The 21,293-nt window shown below is 48.4% G+C and overlaps 1 protein-coding gene across 15 annotated transcripts in view; it reads left to right on the plus strand.

Moving 5' to 3' along the window:
- The window catches only part of TNS3 (tensin 3), a 315,320-nt gene that overhangs the window by 195,948 nt on the left and 98,079 nt on the right, over nucleotides 1-21,293 (plus strand). For all 15 annotated transcript variants that reach the window (XM_032244265.1, XM_032244267.1, XM_032244273.1 and 12 more), the window contains one exon: nucleotides 3,265-3,369. In XM_032244265.1, the coding sequence (XP_032100156.1) occupies nucleotides 3,265-3,369 (105 nt within the window). The remainder of the gene's footprint in view (nucleotides 1-3,264; nucleotides 3,370-21,293) is intronic.

Genomic DNA, 21,293 nt, shown 5'->3' on the forward strand with positions numbered 1-21,293 from the left:
TGACACAAGGATTGTTTGAAGACTGGTTTATGAACTGTTTTATTCCTCAAGTTCAAGAATATTGTTTGGAGAAAGATATTCCTTTCAAGATTTTATTGCTACTCAATAATGCGCCTGTACACCCACCACATCTAGGTGATCTCCATCCAGTTGTAAAATTTGTTTTTCTTCTGCCAAACATGACTTCACTCATCCAGCCTATGGACCAAGGTTCGATTGCTACATTAAAGGCCATGTATCTCCGAACCACTTTCGCTCAAGCAATATCCGCTACAGATGTTGACTCAGAACTAACATTGCGAGATTTTTGGAAACACTACAACATTTTGATGTGTATCAAGAATATCGCTACCGCCTGGGGGGCTGTGACGACAAAGTGCATGAATGGCATCTGGAAAAATTGTGTTAAGCGCTATGTTAATGATATTGACAGATTTGACAGTGAACATGAACTTGAAACGATTCGGGAAAAAATAGTAAAACTCGCTAAAGACCTTTCTTCGGAGTGTGAAATGGAAGATGTCGAAGAGTTGCTAGACAAAGAATCTGGAGAACTTACAAATGAGGAGCTAATCTAACTGGAAGAAGAAAGAGTGGCGGAAGAAGAAAGCAGAGAAGCGGAGAAAGAAGAGGAGGAGCCAGAAAGAAAGTTCACCACTAAGGGATTATCAGACGGTTTATCTTTACTGAATAAATGGGTCCATTTTGAAGCAATGGACCCAAACATCAAACGATTTGCAAGGATTGAACGGATGGCGCACGATGTGTTTCGTCCGTATCGTGAAATTTATGAAGAAAAAAAGAAACATACAATTCAGACAAAGCTCACCATGTTTATGAAAATATCAACTCCGGTAACCCCAACTGCTGCCTCAGATGACGACATCAACGATCCGCAGCCAAGCACCAGCGGCCAATAAAATGTTTCGTACATGTTTATATATTTTGATATGTTTTGCGATTGGGAAAATATTTCCTATGGTATTTTTTACACCTGTATTTTGTATTTTTGTATGCACCTGTATTTTGTAATTTTGTATGTTTTGCAAATATTAAACCAGTTGTACTGGTAATGCAGTGTTTTACTTAAACCTGACGAATGTAAAAATAAGAAACAAAATGGTGTAGAGATGATACAAATGGCATAAAATGAACAAAGAAAATTATGATATATAACAATAATGAAAGAAAATTAGGATAAAATATGACTTAAAGATTTTTATAACATCATTTCACAGTACTGTACATATAGCCTACTCAACTTACGACCAAATCATGTTACGACCGGTCTGTCGGAACCAATCGTGGTCGTAAGTTGAGCACTAGCTGTATTGAATAGAAGTGGTGAAAGTGGGTGTCCTTGTCTTGTTCCACTTTTCAGGGGGATGCTTTCAACCATTCCCCATTCAGTATGACATTGGCTGTGGGTTTGTCATACATGGTTTTTATTATTTTGAGATAAGTCCCTTCTATGCCTAGTTTGTTGAGTGTTTTTATCAGAAAGGAATGCTAGATTTTATTTTTGCCTCTATTGAAATGACACATGGTTTTTGTTTTTAATGGTGTTTATATGGTGTATCACATTTATTGACTTATATATGTTAAATCATCCCTGCATTCCTGGGGTGAAATCCACTTGATCATGGTGTATTATCTTTTTAATGTGCTGTTAGATTCAGTTGGCTAGTATTTTGTTGAAGATCTATGTTTATCAGGGATATTAGTCTGTGGTTTTCTTTCCTTTTTTTCTTTTTTTGTTATATTCTTTCCAGGATTTGGTGTCAGGGTGATAATGGCTTCATAGAATGAGTTAGTTAGGGAGGATTCCTCTTTTTCAGTCTTTTGAAGTTGTTTGGAAGGATTGGCACTAATTCTTCTTTGAATGGATGGTAGAATTCAGCGTTGAATCTGTCTGGCCTTGGGCTCTTTTTTAATGGCATAAAAAACAATTACTGATTCATTTTCACTGCTTGTTATTGGTCCGTTCAGGGTTCCTATTTCTTCCTGATTTAATCAAGGAGGGTTGTCTGTGTCCAGGAATTGACCAATATTCTCTCGATTTTCTAATTCATATACATAAAACTTTACAACCAACACGAGAGATCATTTGAGAATATTATACACATTTCATAATAGTCTCAAATGATCTTTCGTGTTGGTTGTAATGTTTCCAGTTTCATATCGAATTGAATTTATTTGAATCTTCTCTCTCCTTGGTTAACCTAGCTAATGGTCTATCAATTTTGTCTATCTCTTCAAAATATCAGCTTTTTGTTTGATTGATCTTTTGTATTTTATTTTGTTTCAATTTCATTTCGTTCTTCACTGATTTTTGTTTTCTATTTTTTTTCTACTAGCTTTGGGTTTAGTTTGTTCTTGCTTCTCTGGTTCCTTGAGGTTTACATTAGGTTGTCAATCTGTGATCTTTCAGACTTTGTGATGTAGGCATTTAGTGCTGTAAACTTTCCTCTTAGCCCTGCTTTTGCTGTATTCCAGAGGTTTGATAACTTGTGTCACTATTATAATTTATTTCAAGGAATTTCTAAATTTCCATCTTGATTTCATCATTAACCCCAAAGTAAACAGCATTTTAAAAAGAGAATTAGAAGCATAGTAGGCTGCAAGTATTATGTATAAAACGTGTTTTTTCCCTAAAAATATATATTTCAAAAGAAACCGATGCCTTTATCATCAAGGTGAATTGCCCGGATCATCACCAAGATCCACATTCATCGGAGTTTTGTTTCCCTTTTTAATAGCTATGGAAATAATCATGCTTTTTCTGTGCTCATTGTCATAGGTTTAGGCAAAAACCTTTAAATGCATGGTTTGTATGTTAAAAATCCCCTTAGTATTCTTAGAAAGGCTTGAAGGGAGGAGTGTGGCTCTGGGAGCCTGGAGCCCAAATCTGTGGGCTCTGAGGCTCAGACATAGCTTACTGGGCCTCTGTGTCCATATCAGTGAGGTGGTCTGAAGACTCCTGTTTTGCAGAAGTGGCACTCAGTGTCCCAAGTCTGGTACACAGTGGATGAAAGATCAGTGCTTACTTATCCCTTCCCCCTACTGGTTTTAACCATGGTTCTATTTGTGGAAAATCCTCTATGGACTCTGATTAGTGCCGTGGCTCATGGGAGGAGGGCGGAGAATGGAGAGGCTTCTCTCCCCTGTTCAGGTCAGGCTGCCCGCCAGCCCTCATGGTGGAGTCAGGTGGACAGAGGTGCTGGGCTTCACTGGGACTAACGTTGCTGCCTGTGTCCTGTCCAGGGTCCGAACACTTGTACAACGACCACGGAGTAATTGTGGACTACAACACGGCAGACCCACTGATACGCTGGGACTCGTACGAGAACCTCAGTGCAGATGGAGAAGGTGCGTGTGGTCATCTCGTGGTCAGTTATGGAGGAGAAGGGCACAGGGAAGACAGCCTACTCAAAGAGCTGACATATTTTGCAATCTGCTCAGAAGAGGCAAATCCTCCTGTTTTCTCAGAGGTCCAGCAGAATTACACCTTTGTGTGACATAGTTGTGAGTTTTGAGGGTCTTCTTGAGAATAAGGTGTGGTGAGTTTGGGTCAGGGCTTTTTGTGAAGCTGTAATGGTGGGATGAGCTGTCAGTGAAGTTATATCCAGGAGCCCCTTGGCCTGAACTTGTGTGTATGTATAACACCAGGGATCGTTCCCCCTTCTTCCCTCCCTTCCTGTTCGCATATGGGGAGGCCAAGCGCTGGCCACAGCCAACCTAGTTACCATTGTTCAGCCCCTACACGCAACAGACATTTTGTTTGTATTTCTGTTTGCTTGTTAGTCTAGTGTTCCTGATTTATGGCTGTAGCATTTAAATCGCTGTTTTCATGAGACCATCTCACCCAAACATGTTCTCTGTTCACCGTGGAACGTGCACTTTGGAGCACCATTAGGCGCGTGAAGGAGGAAAGGAAGGAAGGGGCAGCTGTGTGCTGGAATCTCCGCAACACACAACTGGAGGTTGATTTCAAAGGGGGGAAACTGAGGCTTTTCCTGGCACATCATGCTGATCTCTTACCTTTTTCAGCCACTGACTAAGAATCAGACTGGCTTTGGGAAAGAAATTAAAATACTTTTTGTCGAATTAGTTACATCCAGATGTAAAATAGCTAAAAGCAAGAGTTGTGGAAAGAACCGCAGTAGCTCCCTGTCTTTGTGGATCTCTGAGCTTCCCATGACTCCAGGAAGTTGGTGTCTGTGGTCAGTGAGGAAGGACGCCAATTGTGCGTCCCAGGGCGGCACACGGCTCCTCGCTGTTGTGCTGGGGAGGAGCTTGCTCCTTCATAGGCCTTGTGGGATGGAATTTCAACTCAAGGAATTGTAGCAACCCAAATACACCTGGACCAGAAGTGGAGACCCACAGATGGATGTTGATGGTAAGGGCATTAAAACACAGATGAAGTCTGGGGTTAGTGGGCAAAGTGCTGTGGAGGGGGAGAGACTTGCTGTGGCCTGTAAATAGAGTGCTCTTTGCTGGTGTGAATTATTCAGCACACCAGTCCTTCCAGATAACCAGCACATTGAAAGAAACGTAGCTGAAAACTTTCAGAAAACTATACATTGTCTCTCTAGAGATCACAGTGTACATTGGAATCTTAAAGCTGTGCGAATGATTAAGTTTTCTCAAACAAGGGTTGTCAAACTTTTGATCAAAGAGCTCTTTTTCCAGTAGCATCTGTTTGCATTTGCAGAACTGTATTCTGTCCATCACGTGGTGATGTTTTCCTCTGGAGGAGAGAGGGGTGAAGCGGTGGCTGGTGAAGTGTGTGAATAAGCAGCTCAAGGCGAGATGAGGAAAGGAGCTAATTTGGAGAGCTGGACGGCACCTCTGAGGACAGCTGACTTAGAATCCTAAATGCCAGACTGAGGAGGGTGGATTTGACCAGAGAGGTCCCTTGCTGCTTGGGAGCCAGCGAGCAGGGCTCTGTTGTGAGGTGATTAATCAGCAGCTATGCCAAGTCTCCTGGAGACCAGGGAAGCACAGTCGGGGAGCCTGGCACCATTGAGGGTGTTGTGAAAGGACATTCTCGTGATGGTGGGAGGTTCTTTGCTTGCCAAGGGAGGGACACGCCTGGAGGGTTATTGACCATGAGGGAGGCAGGGATTCTAAAACACAGGTGGGTGGTCTCTGTGCTGATGCCATAAGAGGGGAGCAGTGAAGCCCAGTGGACAGTGTGGAGGAGCCCCAGCTCCTGTGAAGAGCGTGCTCCGGAGGACAGCTTTGTGCTCAGCCCCTCCCTGAGTGCCCTGCTCCTGTCCCCAAGCTGGGTCCCAGCTGAGCCTGTGACTTCCCTGCAGGGCAGATTTTATTCTTCCCACCTCACAGTTGGGGAAGTGAAAGCTGGGTGCCTGTGGCCGCATCACTCACAGGTGGTGAAGGACCTGCATTGATTTTCTGTAGAAGAAATATAAACAGGAGGAAAATCAGTTGAGTGTTCACCACCCTTTGGGGTTACATGAAACTTTACGGAGAATGTATGGAAGTATGTGTGTGAGGGTGTGTGTATAGATCCATATGTTGTTGAGGACTTGCTGTTATCACTGGGTAAAATACACAGAATTCAGTCTTAAACACTCTCAACCACCGGCAGTGTTTCCTGAAGATACAGAGGGAAATACTTTACTTCAGGGTCCTCTCAGTCCATTCACTCTGCCTTAACAGATGACCATAGCCTGGGTGACTTTAACAACATTTATCTCTCCTACTTTGAGCGGCTGGGAAGTCCAAGATGAGGGAGCCAGCCTGGAGGATGCTGGTAGGGCTGTCATCTAGTTGCCGACTCCTGCCTTCTTGTGCCTCCATGTGGTTGTGAGGAGAGGGAGCTGCTTGAGGCCCCCTTTCTGAGGGTACCAGTCCCACTTAAGGAGTCTTCACCCCCATGCTCTGAGCACTGTCCAGAGGTCCTGCTTCCTAATACCATCACACTGGGGATTAGGTTTTGATGTATGAATCTTAGGGGGCACAAATATTCAGTCCATAGCAGCTACTCAATGCATGTTTGTTGAATGAATGATTAGAGAGGCAATTGAACTTTAAATATCTAAGGCCCTGATATGACAAATCACAATTCCCACTGGTGCATTTTTCATGAAGCGTCTTTTGAGCCAGGGGTATGAGCAGCTAGGAGACTGTGCTGTGGATTGCGCCTTAGAGGCACTGGAGCCATGCAGGTGATGGTCTGAGCATCCACTCCGGACTCTGTGTCATAGAGTGTTTGGTCTAGGGGCTATCAGAGAAGGTCTGGCATCGCCATGCAAAGGATGGAGCCAGTCGGGAATGGGTGCACAGGAATCTTGGAAAGAAATTGAGAAGGAACAGGGCAGAGTGGAGAGGACACCCAGAGAGAGTGGTTCCCAGATAGGGGGGCGAGGAGTCGGATAGGGTGCCAAGGGAGCCACGCACACTTTGCAGCCGGATTCACAGCTTTCCTGTGCAATAGTGGAGTGGGTCAGAAAGTTCGTGCTTCTACACTTTAAATCTTTGCTTTTCCACGGACTAACTTTGCTCCATGGAAACAGGGCACTTAGGGGGCTGTGGAAGAATGAGGTGTGTTGTAGAAGAATCATCGTACCTGGCTGTCTCACGGGTTCTCCAGGGCCAGGGCTTCCGCTGCTTTCCTGCTTTGTCACTGCTGCTACTTCTAGTGCACATTTTCAGCGTCCACAGTTCTTGTCTTCTGCATATCCACGGGCAGACACTGCTCTGAACCCTTGAAATTGTGTTAGTTTTTTTCACCGATAAATGCTCTTTAAATTAACTTCAGGAAATTTGGGGGGAATAAAGGCATTTGTTGGGAGGACATGGAATAGCATATAGAGTCAAAAGCAGAGCCGTCAGCTAGTGGAGGTTTTGGAAGGGACAGTGCCACTGCTAGGTGCTCTGTGGTCTGGGCAGCCACCCCCGGGGAGTCTTTGCAGGGACCAGCACTAGGATAACAGGCTCCAGCACTCAGCGCTGCATTGCTCTGCTTATGTTCAGATTCCTGGAAGACAGACAGGAATGCGTAGCGTTGCTTGGGTCATGGGATGAGCTAGGTTCAAGTGGGCAGTGTGCGCTCCCGCAGGCTGCATGCATGGAGGGAAGAAGGGCAGCTTCCCAGGGGAAAACGCAAGAGTCATCCACGAGGAATAGGAGAAGGGTGCTGAGCCCGGACAGTGACAGACACCCACTTGGGGGACTTGCAGCTTCCCTCGGCCCCCTAAGGGGTCAGCGGCTGAGAGCTTGGAGTCAGTGCTCATTGTCATGAGACAATGGCTGTGTCTGCTCTGGACCCAGCGGACACCAGGATAACCAGTTACAAAAGAGGCGTGGAAGGGGCTCTGGGATCATGTTCTCTGAGGGTTTCCAGGCTTCATAAAGCAGTAGAGACTCCCTTTCTAGGCAGAGTCACGCCCACATGCCTCATGGATACAGTGGGTGAGAGAGCAGCCTCCTCACAGCGCCTCGTCCATCCCTTGCCTAGCCCGGAACCCATCACGTGAAATTCGAGTTCTCTCCCAGAACTGGATCTCAACAACCTTCCCTTGAACCACTGCCTGAGCATTCCTAAGAATTCCAGCTCCTGAGTTACAGACAAGCATGGAGCCTTTCCTCGGATCTGTGTCCCCTCTTCTTGCATCCCCTTCATCCCCACGTGCTGTGGGTGTGTCTAGGGTACCTGATTCAATGGAGTGAGTTTTATGCTTTTCTTCCTTTCTTATATATACGTTTAAGCTTGTATCAATATTTTTTGAAGATGTAAATTATTGAAAAGAAAGAAGGAATAATTACCCCCATCTTACTACCTAGAGACAAAGCACTCGTCGTTGATGTATTTTACGCATGATTTCTAAATACCATGTAATTTTTTTCTCATTTTTTTTTGAGACAGAGTTTCATTCTTGTCACCCAGGCTGGAGTGCAATGGTGCTGTCTTGGCTCACTGCAACCTCCACTTCCAGGCACACCCAGCTAATTTTTATACTTTTAGTAGAGACGGGGTTTCGCCCTGTTGGCCAGGCTGGTCTCGAACTCCTGACCTCAGGTGATCCGCCCACCTCGGCCTCCCAAAGTGCTGGGATTACAGGTGTGAGCCACCTCACCCAGCCACAATTTCTCGTGATAGGATCAGCCTGTGCATTGTTTTATAGCCTGAGTTTTCCACTTGACCCACCTCCCGGAGCATCAGTGCGCATCTTTAAACTTTTCTTTCCAGGCCCTTCTTACTGAGCTCCTGCTTTCCCTTAGAGGAGCTTCCAAAGTGCGTTTGATCTTGTTGTTGCCCTCCTGCAGGGATTCCAAGTTCTCTCTGAGAGACACGAGGCTGCCACCACCACCCCTGCCACCAAAGCTCTGCAGAATCTCCAGGCTTGGGTCCTTTTGGGAAGCTGTTTCCCAGAAAAAGCAGTCCCAGCTGGGCATGGTGGCTCACGCCTGTAATCCCAGCACTTTGGGAGCCTGAGGTGGGTGGATCACTTGAGGTCAGGGGTTTGAGACCAGCCTGGCCAACATGGTGAAACCCCGTCTCTACTAAAAATGCAAAAATTAGCTGGGTGTGGTGGTGTGTGCCTGAAATCCCAGCTACTCGGGATGCTGAGGCAGGAGAGTCAGTTGAACCCGGGAGGCAGAGGTTGCAGTGAGCTGAGATCGTGCCACTGTACTCCAGCCTGGGCGACAGAGTGAGACTCTGTCTCAAAAAAAAAAAAAAAAAAAAAGCAGTCACCTTTGGATAGAAAACTCATCCTTGCTGAATTTACCTCCCCTCTCCCACTCTGCAGCCCTCCTCAGCCCCTCTGTGGAGGGAAGACCCATCTGCTGCATGTGCGAGCCCTTGCTCCAGTCGGCCTTTGCTCTTGCCTGTGGTCAGCAGTGCCTGGCTCAGATCCAAGGACTGGACACCTCCTGGGGGGTAGAAGGCAGAGTCCCAGCCACATTCCCACCAGGGCTTTAGTCTTCAGGGCTGTCTCAACGCTTTGAGGAGTTAAGGAAGGTTTGGCAGCCTCTGAAACATTCTCTTTTAGCTGGAAAAATGATGTATTGTGGTATTCTCTTTTCCACCCCACCCCTGCCTTTTCTGCCCCCACCCTTGCCTGGTTAAAAAACCCCAGAAATGTTGACTTAAGCTGCATTTATCTCTAGAAGTCGTTGCCGTCCTGGAATGGGGCCCTGCACAGCTGCCTTCAGTCTGGGCCCAAGTTAGGGGAGCGCCTGCTTTGATGTGTGAGCGCAACATTCTGCTTTCTATATTCAGAAAGGAGCCGGCCTTGAATCTGTTCCAGTGTGGGCAAGCGATTACAAATGCCCTGTCTTTAGCACAGAGAGGCACTCATGGTCCTGGTCTCCCTGTGGGTCTGTGGTCCTGGCACGTGGTGGCTGCAGGGGATGGTGGTCGTGCTGGTGTTCCCTGGGGTGGCTACTGTCCCCAAGGAGAGGGAAGAATGTCCCGAGGTGTACAGTGTGGGAGCCTGCCGGAAGCCTCACTATGGTACCTTAATCCTCGAAAGAGCCTGCGAGCCCGTTTTAGAGATAAAGGGAGCAGTTCCAAAGAGAAATCAAAAACTAGAACTGGCCAGGGACCTTGGTAGCCTTCTGGCATTGCGCACTGTTGGCGATGGCAGCTGTGGCTCACAGGGTGTCTCATGTTTGAGACCGTGCAGGACGGGGCTCATACCCTTGACTTTTGTCATTGAGACTGTGGCTAGGCTGGGTCTCACTGGGAGTCCTACCTCCTTATCACACAAGAGGGCTGTGGGTGGGGGATTTCTTACCCTAGCAGGATACACCTGCCCTGTCAGGATCAGACTTGCTGGGATGGTGTCAGGGAATACCCACAGCAGCGTATGTGCCCCTGGATTTGTAGTGTCACCACCAAGAAGGCAGTGTGTAGACAGAGCCCACTACTCCCGCCTCTCCATGGCTCAGAGTGATGAAGGATGGCCTCGCTTCCTTTTTCTCCCCACTATTAGGCCTCAGCTCTCCAGACAGGATTCTCCCTACAGCACTCTTCAGGGAGCCTCTGCAAAGCCCTGGACCCCCATGTTGCTGAGCCCCATGGAGAACAAACATTTCATTTTCCCCGCTGGACGTCTCTGGAGCGTCTGTGTCAGTGGCCACACTCCCCATCCGGATGCTTTCTTTCTTTCTTTTTTTTTTTTTTGAGACGGAGTCTCACTGTGTCGCCCAGGCTATAATGCAGTGGCACGATCTCGGCTCACTGCAACCTCTGACCCCCCGGGTTCAAGCGATTCTCCTGCCTCAGCCACCGAGTAGCTGGGATTACAGGCGCCTGCCACTGTGCCTGGCTCATTTTTGTGTTTTTAGTAGAGATGGGGTTTTACCATCTTGGCTAGGCTGGCCTTGAACTCCTGACCTTGTAATCCACCCACCTTGGCCTCCCAGAGTGCTGAGATTACAGGCGTGAGCGTCTGCTCCCATCGGGACACTTTCTACTTGCTCTCATAAACCACATTCTCTTTCACTTTCCCAGTCTGTAAAGTGGCCTGTTGTAATTGGAGGACTCTAAAGATACCTCCCTCCAACTCTTGAGAGTTTTTTTAATCTTATATACCATTTGTCATATTCATGCATCTCATATTTTCTTGGGAATTGCCATGGTTCTGATGCTGGGGTGGGCACAGGGAAAAAGAAACAGAGCAGACCCCTAATTGGGAAGACATAGATGTACGTCAGTTGTTACCACAGGGTGTACCATGTACCACAGTTGAGGTGTATCAGGAATTAGGAAAGAATTGAAGAGAAACAACCACTTTGCCTGTACGATCCAGGGAGATTCACAAAGAGGATGACCTTTGCAGGTATGGAATGCAGGCAGGGCATGCCATGCTCTGGGTATGGGGCATGGGTGAGTAGGGCATATTCAAGGGGTGGAAGTGCGTTCCTCCTGGCTAGTGTGTGCAAGAGAAAGCCACGGGTGCTGTGTGTGATGGGTCATGAGATGGGGGAACGTCAGCTTCCTTTCCTGAGCCTGGCTCCTTTGCTGGGTGACAGTGAGCATCCCAGGAGCCACGTGACTGGAGGATACAGAAAGATAAGAAAGGGGCTGGAGGATGCCCTGGGAGAGGCAGAGTCTGGAGAGGAAGGAGGGTAGAGAATGGGCTTCTGGACTCCCCAGCTAAGAAATGAGAGAAGTCTGGACTTGGATGTGGCTCTAGGGATGGAGAGTAGGGGTCTTCGGGTATCTAGGAGGTAGATGAGTAAGACTCTACTATAGATTTAGAGGAAGGGGTATGCAGCAGGGAAGCTTCAAGAATGGCTGAGGGTTGGACATGAAGGCCTGCTCTGTCACTCTTGTCATTGACTTTGCCTTGACCTAGGACCTCTTAGCAACCCAAGAGTGAGCAGGATGAGGGTCGTGGCATTGCCACGCCTGGCCTCTGCCACTTTAAGTGGATACCTTGATGAACATTCCCAGAGTCCAGGCTTTGGGGTTGCTAGAGCAGGCAGACAGGAGATTCACATTTCTCTGCAGGCTTCACAATAAGACACAGTCCTGAAGTGGCCATACTGTGGCCTTGGAATGCTGTACCAAGCTCCAGGAATGGGCTACCATGAGGATAGGTTGAGTCAGGAAGTGCTGGCCGCAGTGTGCAGAGCTGGCCCGGAAGAAGTGCCAGATCAAGCTGAGACCATTCAAGTGTTGCCGGTGGCTCAAGCCTGTAATCCCAGCACTTTGGGAGGCCAAGGCGGGTGGATCACAAGGTCAAGAGATCGAGACCATCCTGGTCAACACGGTGAAACCCCGTCTCTACTAAAAAATACAAAAAATCAGCTGGGCATGGTGGCGCTTGCCTGTAATCCCAGCGACTCAGGAGGCTGAGGCAGGAGAATTGCCTGAACCCAGGAGGTGGAGGTTGCGGTGAGCCGAGATCGCGCCATTGCACTCCAGCCTGGGTAACAAGAGCGAAACTCCGTCCCCCCCCCCAAAAAAAAAAAAAAAAAGAAAGAAAATGGATTTGAAAACTTTCTCCCCTGAACATCGTTGGGTTTTAGGATTTGGAAAAGTGAAGTAAGCTTTGACAGCTTCATGGAGGACGGGGCTGCTGGCACCTGATTGATCCTTCAGTCCTGGCTCTGCTCTTTGCTGAGTGCTTGGGTACACACAGTGCCTTGTGTCTGCAGCCTGGATCCTCTTTGGCAAGATGGGGTGCTGCCCCTAGCATCCAGAGCTGCTCCAGGGCGCTTTGCATGGTGTTCGCCACCCTGTGAATGCTTTGATTCTGCACCAGGCAGAAGAATATTTCTTTTGATCTTGCCCCCAAATCAGGTTTTCGTAATCATTGCTTGCTTAGGTAGCTCCAGTGAAAAGCAGCTGTCATCAGGCAACTGAAGTTGTATGAGACGGAAATGGGCAGATGGGCGTGTAGGCCTGCTCTGAGCCTCAGCTCTCCTCCCTCTGCATCTCTTGATTGTGAATTGAGGCTGCAAGCCTCCGACCCACAGACACCAAAGGACTCCCTTGCAGGCGTGATCCCATGACCAAACAGCAAATCCTCCTGAATGTCGCCTGAGAGAGTGGCCTGGGGGGCGCCGGCTTCCTCCTGTCTGAAGTGTGAGGCTCATCCTCTGTTAAAACCAGGATCAAGTCATGTGGGTGTTACTTACTAAAAACTGATACGGCCCATCAGAAGAGTGAGGGTGGCATTGGAGGCAGTCAGAAAGTTGTTCCAGGCCCTGAGCTGCCGTCTTGTTAAGTGTTCGTGACTTTTCTAATTTGATGGGAATCAGAGGAATTGGCTCAAGTTGTGTGTCGTCGCGTACACGTTTGCAGAAATCAGCCCACATGAGTGTCCCAATGGTGGCCTTAAGAGTTAAGTAGTGTCACCCCTGGGACAGTGAAAAGTGGTGCTGAGAGTTGACTATACTTGTCTCAGGTCCTCAGGGACCCCCAGCCCCTACTTGGCACACAAACCTTGGGCCTCTTCTGCTTTCCAGGAGGAAGGGTACTCCCAACATCCCACTGGATGGGGTGTCCTGTGCATGCAGATGGGTCTGGAAGGTGGGTGACTTGTTTATATTACTGCAGTTACTGTATCTTCTTTTTTTTTTTCTTTATTTCTTTAAGAGGGATTCTTGCTCTGTTGCCCAGGCTGGAGTGCAGTGGCCCAATCTTGGCTCTCTGCAACCTCTGCCTCCAGGGTTCAAGCAGCTCCCTGCCTCAGCCTCCCGAGTAGCTGGGACTGCAGGTGCCCGCCACCACACCCAGCTAATTTTTGTATTTTTCGTAAAGATGGGGTTTCACCATGTTGGCCAGGATGGTCTCAATCTCTTGACCTCGTGATCTGCCTGCCTCAGCCTCGCAAAGAGCTGAGGATACAGTCGTGAGCCACCATGCCCAGCCTCGGAGCTGTGCGTCTTAATCTCTTTTCACTCTCCTCTATTTGTGATCAGTATCTCCACCCCTCTTTGGTGACCCCCGCCCACTTAACCAACATGCATGCAATGATTCATGCCCCTGCCCTGCATTCCTTCCCCAAACCTGTGGATCTTTGGACTTTAATTCCCACCTGTGGGGACTACAACCTTGGCTGTTCTTCTGCTGGTGGATTCCCTGAGATGTGAACCTAGAAGAGGGCTCCAACCCCATAGTCTCCCTGGGACCCTGAGTCACCAAATTTGACACACCCAGCGTGAGCAGCAGTGTGTGTGTGTGGACCTTGCTATAGTGAGGGTTTGATCCTATTCTTCTTACAAAGTTCTTGCTGACACCCTTTTCCAAGTTACGTCTCAGTCAAGCCCCTCTTCCCAGATGTGTTCTTTTGCCTGTCTCCTGACATGAGTAGGTTGCCTGAATGGCACTCAGTCAAACCTGGTGAGTTTCCATCTGTTTCTTCCTTGGGCAGAACCTTCCTCTCCATTGCCAGGAAGAGGTGGGGCTGCAACTTTATTTTGCCTCTCTGTAGAGCCTGCAATTGCACTTGTGCCAAGTCCGGGAGAGCACCTGCTGACTTTTAAGTATTTGATAAACAGAACCAAACTGTGAGAGAGAATGAGGCTGGACTGAAGAAAGGCAATCTTCCTCACATGCACACGCTCCTGTGTGCCTGGCCCACTGGGCATTCTCACTACCTTCCTCAGCCCTTGGCTGGAAGAGGAGGACTTGTGCATGCTCACGCTCTTCCCTTTAAGGCTTAAAGGCATGTCCGCAGAGGCTTTTTAGATTACACATGCAAGACTCCTTTCTTTGGGAAGTGCTGCAAGACAGAGCTGCCAGGGATTCCCAGGGGAGGGAAAGGTTGTGGATGACTAGGGGAAAAGGGAGGTATTCATACAAAAGGGGCAGATGGGACAGTCTTTGACTTGGGTCTTTTTTCCCTGTGGGGACAGGGACCCTTACAAAGGTGCACCCTCATGGCCCGTGTCTCTGGCCACTTTCAGCCATTTGGGCTAGGAGACCAGCATCCACGTGCACACTCCCTGTAAGCAAATGATTCTCCTGCGTTTTACGGTGATGTTCTCGGCACTGGCGTTGACCTTGGGAGTGATGACGCTCTTGGGGTCAACAGCTCTCAAACTCTATGCCTCTGGCTCCAGGATTCCAAGTTGGTTCTTAAGGAGAAGCCCCATCCTCTCTCCATCCACTCCTGCCAGAACCCTCCACAGCCCCAGCCCCACCCTGATCTTTTTCTGTTTTTCATATTAGGTTTCTGCATAAAGATTTGCATGAAGATCGAGTTCTGCTATTGAAAGTTGGGCACTCCAGCCCTGTACCGTTGATTCTGGGACTTTACATCATTAAAATGGTGTTGAAATGTTGACAAACAAGATACTTGATGTTAAACATGCATTCAGTTGCATATGAATCGTGTCTTAGTCTCTTTGTAAGTCCAAGGACGGGATGCAGTTGTATTTCGTTACTGTTATCTAAGATGTTGTGGAGTGCAGGGCTTGTGAGGTAGAAGGCATAGATGTCAGACTAGTGGGTGTGTTCCTTACTGAAATTTTTTAACATAGCACAGATTGCAGAGGATATTTTAGGTAACATCCAACTATTTCTTGAAAAATAGGATTCATATAATGGCAACTTGTGCTGTTACATAAGAAAAGTGAGCTTTAAGAGGTCTGCAGATTAGCTCAGTTTATCTTGCTGATCGGAGCAATTCTGACCGACTTTGTGAATGAAAGCTGGTTTCCACAACACTGCTTTCCCCCTGCGGACACTGTGCTGGATGGGGACACACGTCAGGCTGAGTGAAGCTGAGACCACCTCGGCTCCTTGCCTCATGGCAGCCATATTCGTAGAGCCTCATTCTCTGTCGGGGAGGCCTGGTGTGGAGGGCCGTGAACCAGGGTAGGAGACAGGGTGGCCACTCTGCTGTGTGAGCCAGGGGTGTGATTAGAGCACGTCACGGAGAGGGGGCCAAGGTCAAGGCCAGTAAAGGGTGCACACCCAATGACAGTTGCTCTGGCTGGAATTGGGAGCGCAGGTTTAAATCCTCAGGGGCCGAGAGACTGATGCAAAGTGCAGGGAAAGCCGTTGACCCCAGGAGCTGGGAAAGCAGGCTTCTGCGGACAGATGGAGGGCGTCCCCAGCAAATGTCCTGTGCGCGCCGTGCCTGCACCTGCCTGTCATGGATGCAGGGGGACCCCCTCCAGTTGATGGGGCCCAGGTGGAGTGGACAACTATCCCCAGGAAGTTTTCTTCCACATACCAAGAGCCACAGTTGTGTTCAGTGTTTTATATGTGCGTAGTGATGATTTCCTAACAAGGAAAATGTACCCTTGGACATCGTGGACTTTCAGACTCCACCATGGGAAATAGAATTAACTTAGGATTCATGGTGGTGACAGTCTATGGAAAGTTACACTATGAAAATTCAGTAGTATTTATTTTTATCAGTGTGAATGTGAGCTAATTTGTGATCTGGGATATATTCTCACTGAAATTAGGCCAAATGGTTAGCAAAATAGTTGATTGATTGTGGGAATTCTGCCAGTATATCAGCGGCTGTCCTTCATTGGTGGCAACAATGCCCATACACTGCCTCTGAACTCGTAGCAGGTCCGGTGAGTCTGGGATTCTGCTGGGCCCCTGACTAGGGTGAGGCAGAAGGAAAATCGGCAGGGGAGCCACGGAGTGATGGGCACTCTGGGTGCTTTCCTGAAGGTGGGCAGAGGCTGCAAGGAAACCATCTTTCTCTTAGTATTGGAGGTTCATTCTTAATTCCTGTACATGTAAGATATCGCTCTCTTGTTAATAAGTCTGAGGATTCCGGTAGGTCACCTGGGGAGTGAAGGCAGAATGTCACTTTCTGGGAAGCTCATCAAAGAAAACCAGAGGCTGTGTGCTCGCCAGGCAGCCTCTGTAGGACTCAGGACCCAGTCTCCATCTCCTCCCTGCCTCACTGAGCATCGGCAGTGCTGGACACTGCAGATACAGAGCTGAATGGGATGGCACAGCTCCGTGCAGAGGCCAGGACAGGGCTGGCATGGCTAATGGCTGTTGTTATCAGAGCTCACCCTTGCTGAGTGCTGCTCAAGAGCCTCACAACCTTCTGAGCACGCAGCTTGCATTAATATATTTCATCTTTACCACACTCTGAGGGGTCAGAGGGCTAGGTGGTGAAGCCAGGAGTCGGAGGTTGGTCGCTGGCTGTGATGCTCCTTCTGCCGATGTGCCGAGCTCAGTGTTGGCAGGGACTGGACTGACAGAGCAGGAGGTTGAGAGCACCATGGGTGTGTCCATGGCAGAGTGCCTGGTGCAGGAGTCAGGATGCAGAGAAGGGTGGAGAGCAGACTGGGAGTGAGTTCGCTGGCTATGACATCGCTTGATTTGTGGAAGGCAGGTGAGGTTGTCTCCTGGGAGTGGGCAATTCTCTGGGGAGTAGAAGTGTTGAGACCTGGGACAGCTTGGAGGAGCCTCCCCTAGCAATGGATGGTTGCTGGGGTGGGCAGGGTGGTGTGCTCAGTGATGTGTGGATGCCACTCTGGTAGGGCCTCTGTGATTTCAGAGGCGTGCACATCAGTGGGGGCATGGACATGGGTCACAGGCGAGGGAGACAGCATGTGCTGTGCATCTAGATAGGTTAGGAGAGGAAGCACAGTGGATCCGTGTTGCTCTTGATGTTTTAAGTTTGGTGCTTTGACATTAGAATTTCTCACGACATGCCCTCAACTACCACCAAACTTTGAAAGCCTCGAGCTCTTGAGGTGTGGCAGCCAGGCGTCTCCCTTCTCTCGAAGCTGCTCCAGCTCCCTTGCTCCTGTTCTTCGCTGCATGTATCCAGCCCTTCCCTCAGCACAGTGGAGTCGGACCCAATGCATGTTTAACTTTCTACCAGAAGCTATGTGAATTTAGATGTCACTTTCATGTGTTTGTCGTGAGGAGGGACTTCACAGGAGGCCCTGCACGTCACCTTCTGACCTGCAGTGCAGGTAATGGCCTCCTCAGAAGCCACACTCAGATCCGTCTAGGTGGGCAGCTTTCGTTTTTTGAGATGGAGTCCCGCTCTGTCACCCAGGCTGGAGTGCAGTGGCACGATCTCAGCTCACTACAACCTCCGCCTTCTGAGTTCAAGCGATTCTCCTGCCTCAGCCTCCTGAATAGCTAGGACTACAGACATGTGCCACCATGCCTGGCTAATTTTTGTATTTTTAGTAGAGACAGGTTTCACCATGTTGGTCAGGCTGGTCTCGAACTCCTGACCTTGTGATCCAGGTGGGCAGCTTTCTTTCGGCCTGGAACCCTGCATTAGAGGATGGTCTGACCACAGCATCGGTTTTATTCCAGTGACCCGCACACAGGAGAGAGTGTCTCCTCTCTCCTTAGATGCTGTGTGCCCCAGGCGTTGGAGCCTGCCTCTGTCCCCAGACGCTTTGCAGTAAACCTGAGTGTATGTGTGAGCCTTGGTCTGGTCGCCACTGCTTTCTAAATATGCCCTTGTTAACCATGTCGTTTCTAGCCTGTGAATATTCTTATTTTTTATTAATTAAGATCAGACTCATAGCATATAAATTTACCATTCTAATCATTTTTAAGTATACAATGCATTGATTTTTAGTACATTCCCAAGGTTGTGCAGCTGTTGCTGTTATGTGGTTCCAGAACATCTTCATCACCCCACAAGAAGCCCTGTGCTCATTAGCAGTCATTCCCAGTTCCTCCCTTCCTCAGCCCCTGGCAACTGGGAAGCTGCTTTCCTTCTCTCTCTGTTTCCCCATTCTGGACATCTCACTCAATGGTACTGTGCAATGCACGGTCTTCTGTGATTTGCTTCTTTCACTCAGCCTAAGTGTTCAGGCTTCATCTGTGTGGACATGCCACACTCTGCTTACTCATTTATCAGCTGCTGTGCATTTGGACTCCTCCCACTTTTCGTCTAGTATGAATAATGCTGCTTGTGAACATTCTTGCCTGTGTTTTGGCCTTAGGATATTCTTTTTTTCTTTTTTCTTTTTTTTGAGACACAGTCTCACTGTGTCGCCAGGCTCCAGGCTGGAGTGCAGTGGTGTGATTTCGGCTCACGGCAACCTCCGCCTCCCAGGTTCAAGCAATTCTCCTGCCTCAGCCTCCCGAGTAGCTAGGAATACAGGCGCGTGCCACCACACCTGGTTATTTTTTGTATTTTTAGTAGAGATGGGGTTTCACCATGTTGGCCAGGATGGTCTTGATCTCTTGACCTCATGATCCTCCCGTCTTGGCCTCCCAAAGTGCTGGGATTATAGGCGTGAGCCACCACACCTGGCCCGGCCTTAGGATATTCTTACACCTCTGATCTTTCACACTACTTTTGGAAATTTCCACATCTTTTCCCATCCTTCTAATTGGCTTCCCATTCTGGAATTTTCTTCTGCCTTTAGGGAGTCCCAGATAGGAGTGGCACTAAACATCCTGCCAGCCTCCTGTCCCTCTTGCTATGTTCAGAGATAACTCGGGAAACTCAGCAACTCTTTTCTTATTAGCTACACGGTGGTCCCTCGAAAGATATGGGTTTGAACTGTGCGAGTCCATTATATGCAGATTTTTTTCAGCCAACACACAGATTGAAAATGCAGTGTTTTTAGGATGAGAAACCTGTGTATATGGAGAGCCCACTTTTTCTATACTCACATTCCTCAAGGCCGACTGCAGGATTTGAGTATGCACAGATTTGGTTCACTCATGAGGGGTGGAGGGGGATTGGGGGGTGCTGGTGTCTTGGAACCAATCAGCCGCATATACTAAGGGGCAACTGGCCGGCCTCCTGCACAAAATTACAACCCTTCAGGGTGAAAAGGCTTGGGGCCTTTCAAAACACTCTGAGCCACAGCGCTGCCTTCTGGCCAAATATCAGCAAAGCTTCAAAGACCTCGTTGTTTCAAAAGAAGTTAATACTAACAGCCTGAACAGGCTCCATGTAATCAAGACCCGTTAACAGGGAACGTGTGGAAGATGCGAGCGTTCTGAGTGAGACTGCCTGCTCAGCGGCTGCCAGCTACATAAACAGGATGGGAAAACCAGTGGGTGCCCGTTGTGGCAGCCCGTTTACAAAGCTGTCATCTGCATGGAGAAAATTCGCCCTCAGCCACCAAAAACAAAACAAAACAACAAAAAACCCCAACCCCACCCAAATCAAACCCAACCCAGAGCCACATGAAAGGAAACACTCCTTTTGAACGTGTAACTAATCCTGCTGCTTCTGTTGGAAATGGATAAAGGTACCTTGGCTGTTGCTTTTCTTGCACAGTGCTGTGATACACTGGTCTGATTTTAAGATTTGTAACCTGTAGGAGGCTGGGACCCCCTGGCCATTTCTAGACATGGAGTTAGCCACAGTTTGGCAAGAACCTGGTTGCTCAGGAGAGAGACACACACATTCATTGCATTGTGTTCACTGCTCCTAATCTCTTTTCTTTTGATGTGTAGTCTTTAAAGCAAACTATTTTGTGGTAAATTAGTCACTGCCTTTACTGCAGCAATCTTGTCATTTGCAGAGTGGTAACAATAATTTCGGTTCTCTTGATAGGAAGGTGGGTTAGCCAATACCCTTTAAAGAATACCAAATTTAATAGAACTTCTTGCACAATAAGTGCATTATGTCTCATCGTAAAAGAGATTCTTTCTCCCAAGGGTGTGCTGAGTTTTATCTTAACCTCCTGTAAGCGACATATGCCGTCGTGGCCATCTCAGGTGATTTATTGAAGACTTGTTACCCTCTGCCTGCACTTACAGCCCAGGTATATCCTGTCTCCCCTGGATGGCTGATTGGTGATTTTAAAAGGGTTTCCATTGTGCCGTGGGAACCTGAAGACATCAAAATGGGCTGTTGCTTGTTTGCTGTGGCATGCTGTGTTCATTTAAAGAGTAAAAGTGTGTGTTTGGTACTGTGGTCCATGCTGAGCCAAAGCAGAGAGTAAGCCACTGGCTGAAGCCCACCTACATTGAATGTAATGAGGTCTGAGATGAAAAGGATCTGCTACACTGAACACAGAACGTGGAGGGCTGGGCTAACCACACAAAATATGCTGTGTGCAGTGAACACTCACTCTGTACTCTCAGCCACATCCCGCATAAAAGACAGAGACAGCTCCCAGGAGATGGAGCATGTGTGCAGAGATTTTCTGCCTGGTTAGTTTGAAGAAAGCAAAAGGAGGCTGAAACTGTGCTTTGTAAGCCACGTGGGTTGGTGTTGGCTCCTGGACATCAGTTCAGAATGCTCAGCAGTGAATGCAGAAGCCTGGTGAGGGACTCCCAGGAAGAGCTCCTTACCCCACCTCCTCGGCCTCCTCCTCCTTCAAATTTCACTCAACCTGAGTGCACCAAGCCCCACCCTCGTGTTTACATTGCCCTGGCCTTTTTGGCGGAATCAAAGTCCCTGCATAGGCAAGGAGATCTTTTACCTTGTACACTAGCGGGAAGCCAGGTGCTGGAAAGGAGGTGGCACACACACCCGCTCCCTGGCATGCCACTGTCCTGCTGTGAAGGGCTGCGTCAAAGAAAACTGGGCTCAGAGGTGCAGACCGAGAGAGCCACTGGGCTGTCGTGAAGGAAGGTAAGCAGGGAGCATTTGTATGTTAGTGTGTGTGTGTCTGTGTGTGTGTGCAACGTGTGTGTGTGTGTGCACGTGCGTGTGTGTGCATGCATGTGTGTTTGCCTGTGTGTGTGGTGCGTGTGTGTGCATGTGTGCATCTGTGTGGCTTCCGTAAGGCTACAAAGACCTGAAACTGAGCTGTGTGCGTGGTGAGACTTACCTATCGCCAAGACTTCCAGAGGGAAAGAGCTGGTGCTAGCCAGGAGGAGAGGGCATCATGGAATGGAATGATCAGCAGAATGGATGCTTTAACCGGGCAAGAAG

The sequence above is a fragment of the Sapajus apella genome, unplaced genomic scaffold (genome assembly GCF_009761245.1).
Source record: "Sapajus apella isolate SASKATOON/1434 unplaced genomic scaffold, GSC_monkey_1.0 scaffold54, whole genome shotgun sequence".
Lineage (NCBI taxonomy): Eukaryota > Metazoa > Chordata > Mammalia > Primates > Cebidae > Sapajus > Sapajus apella.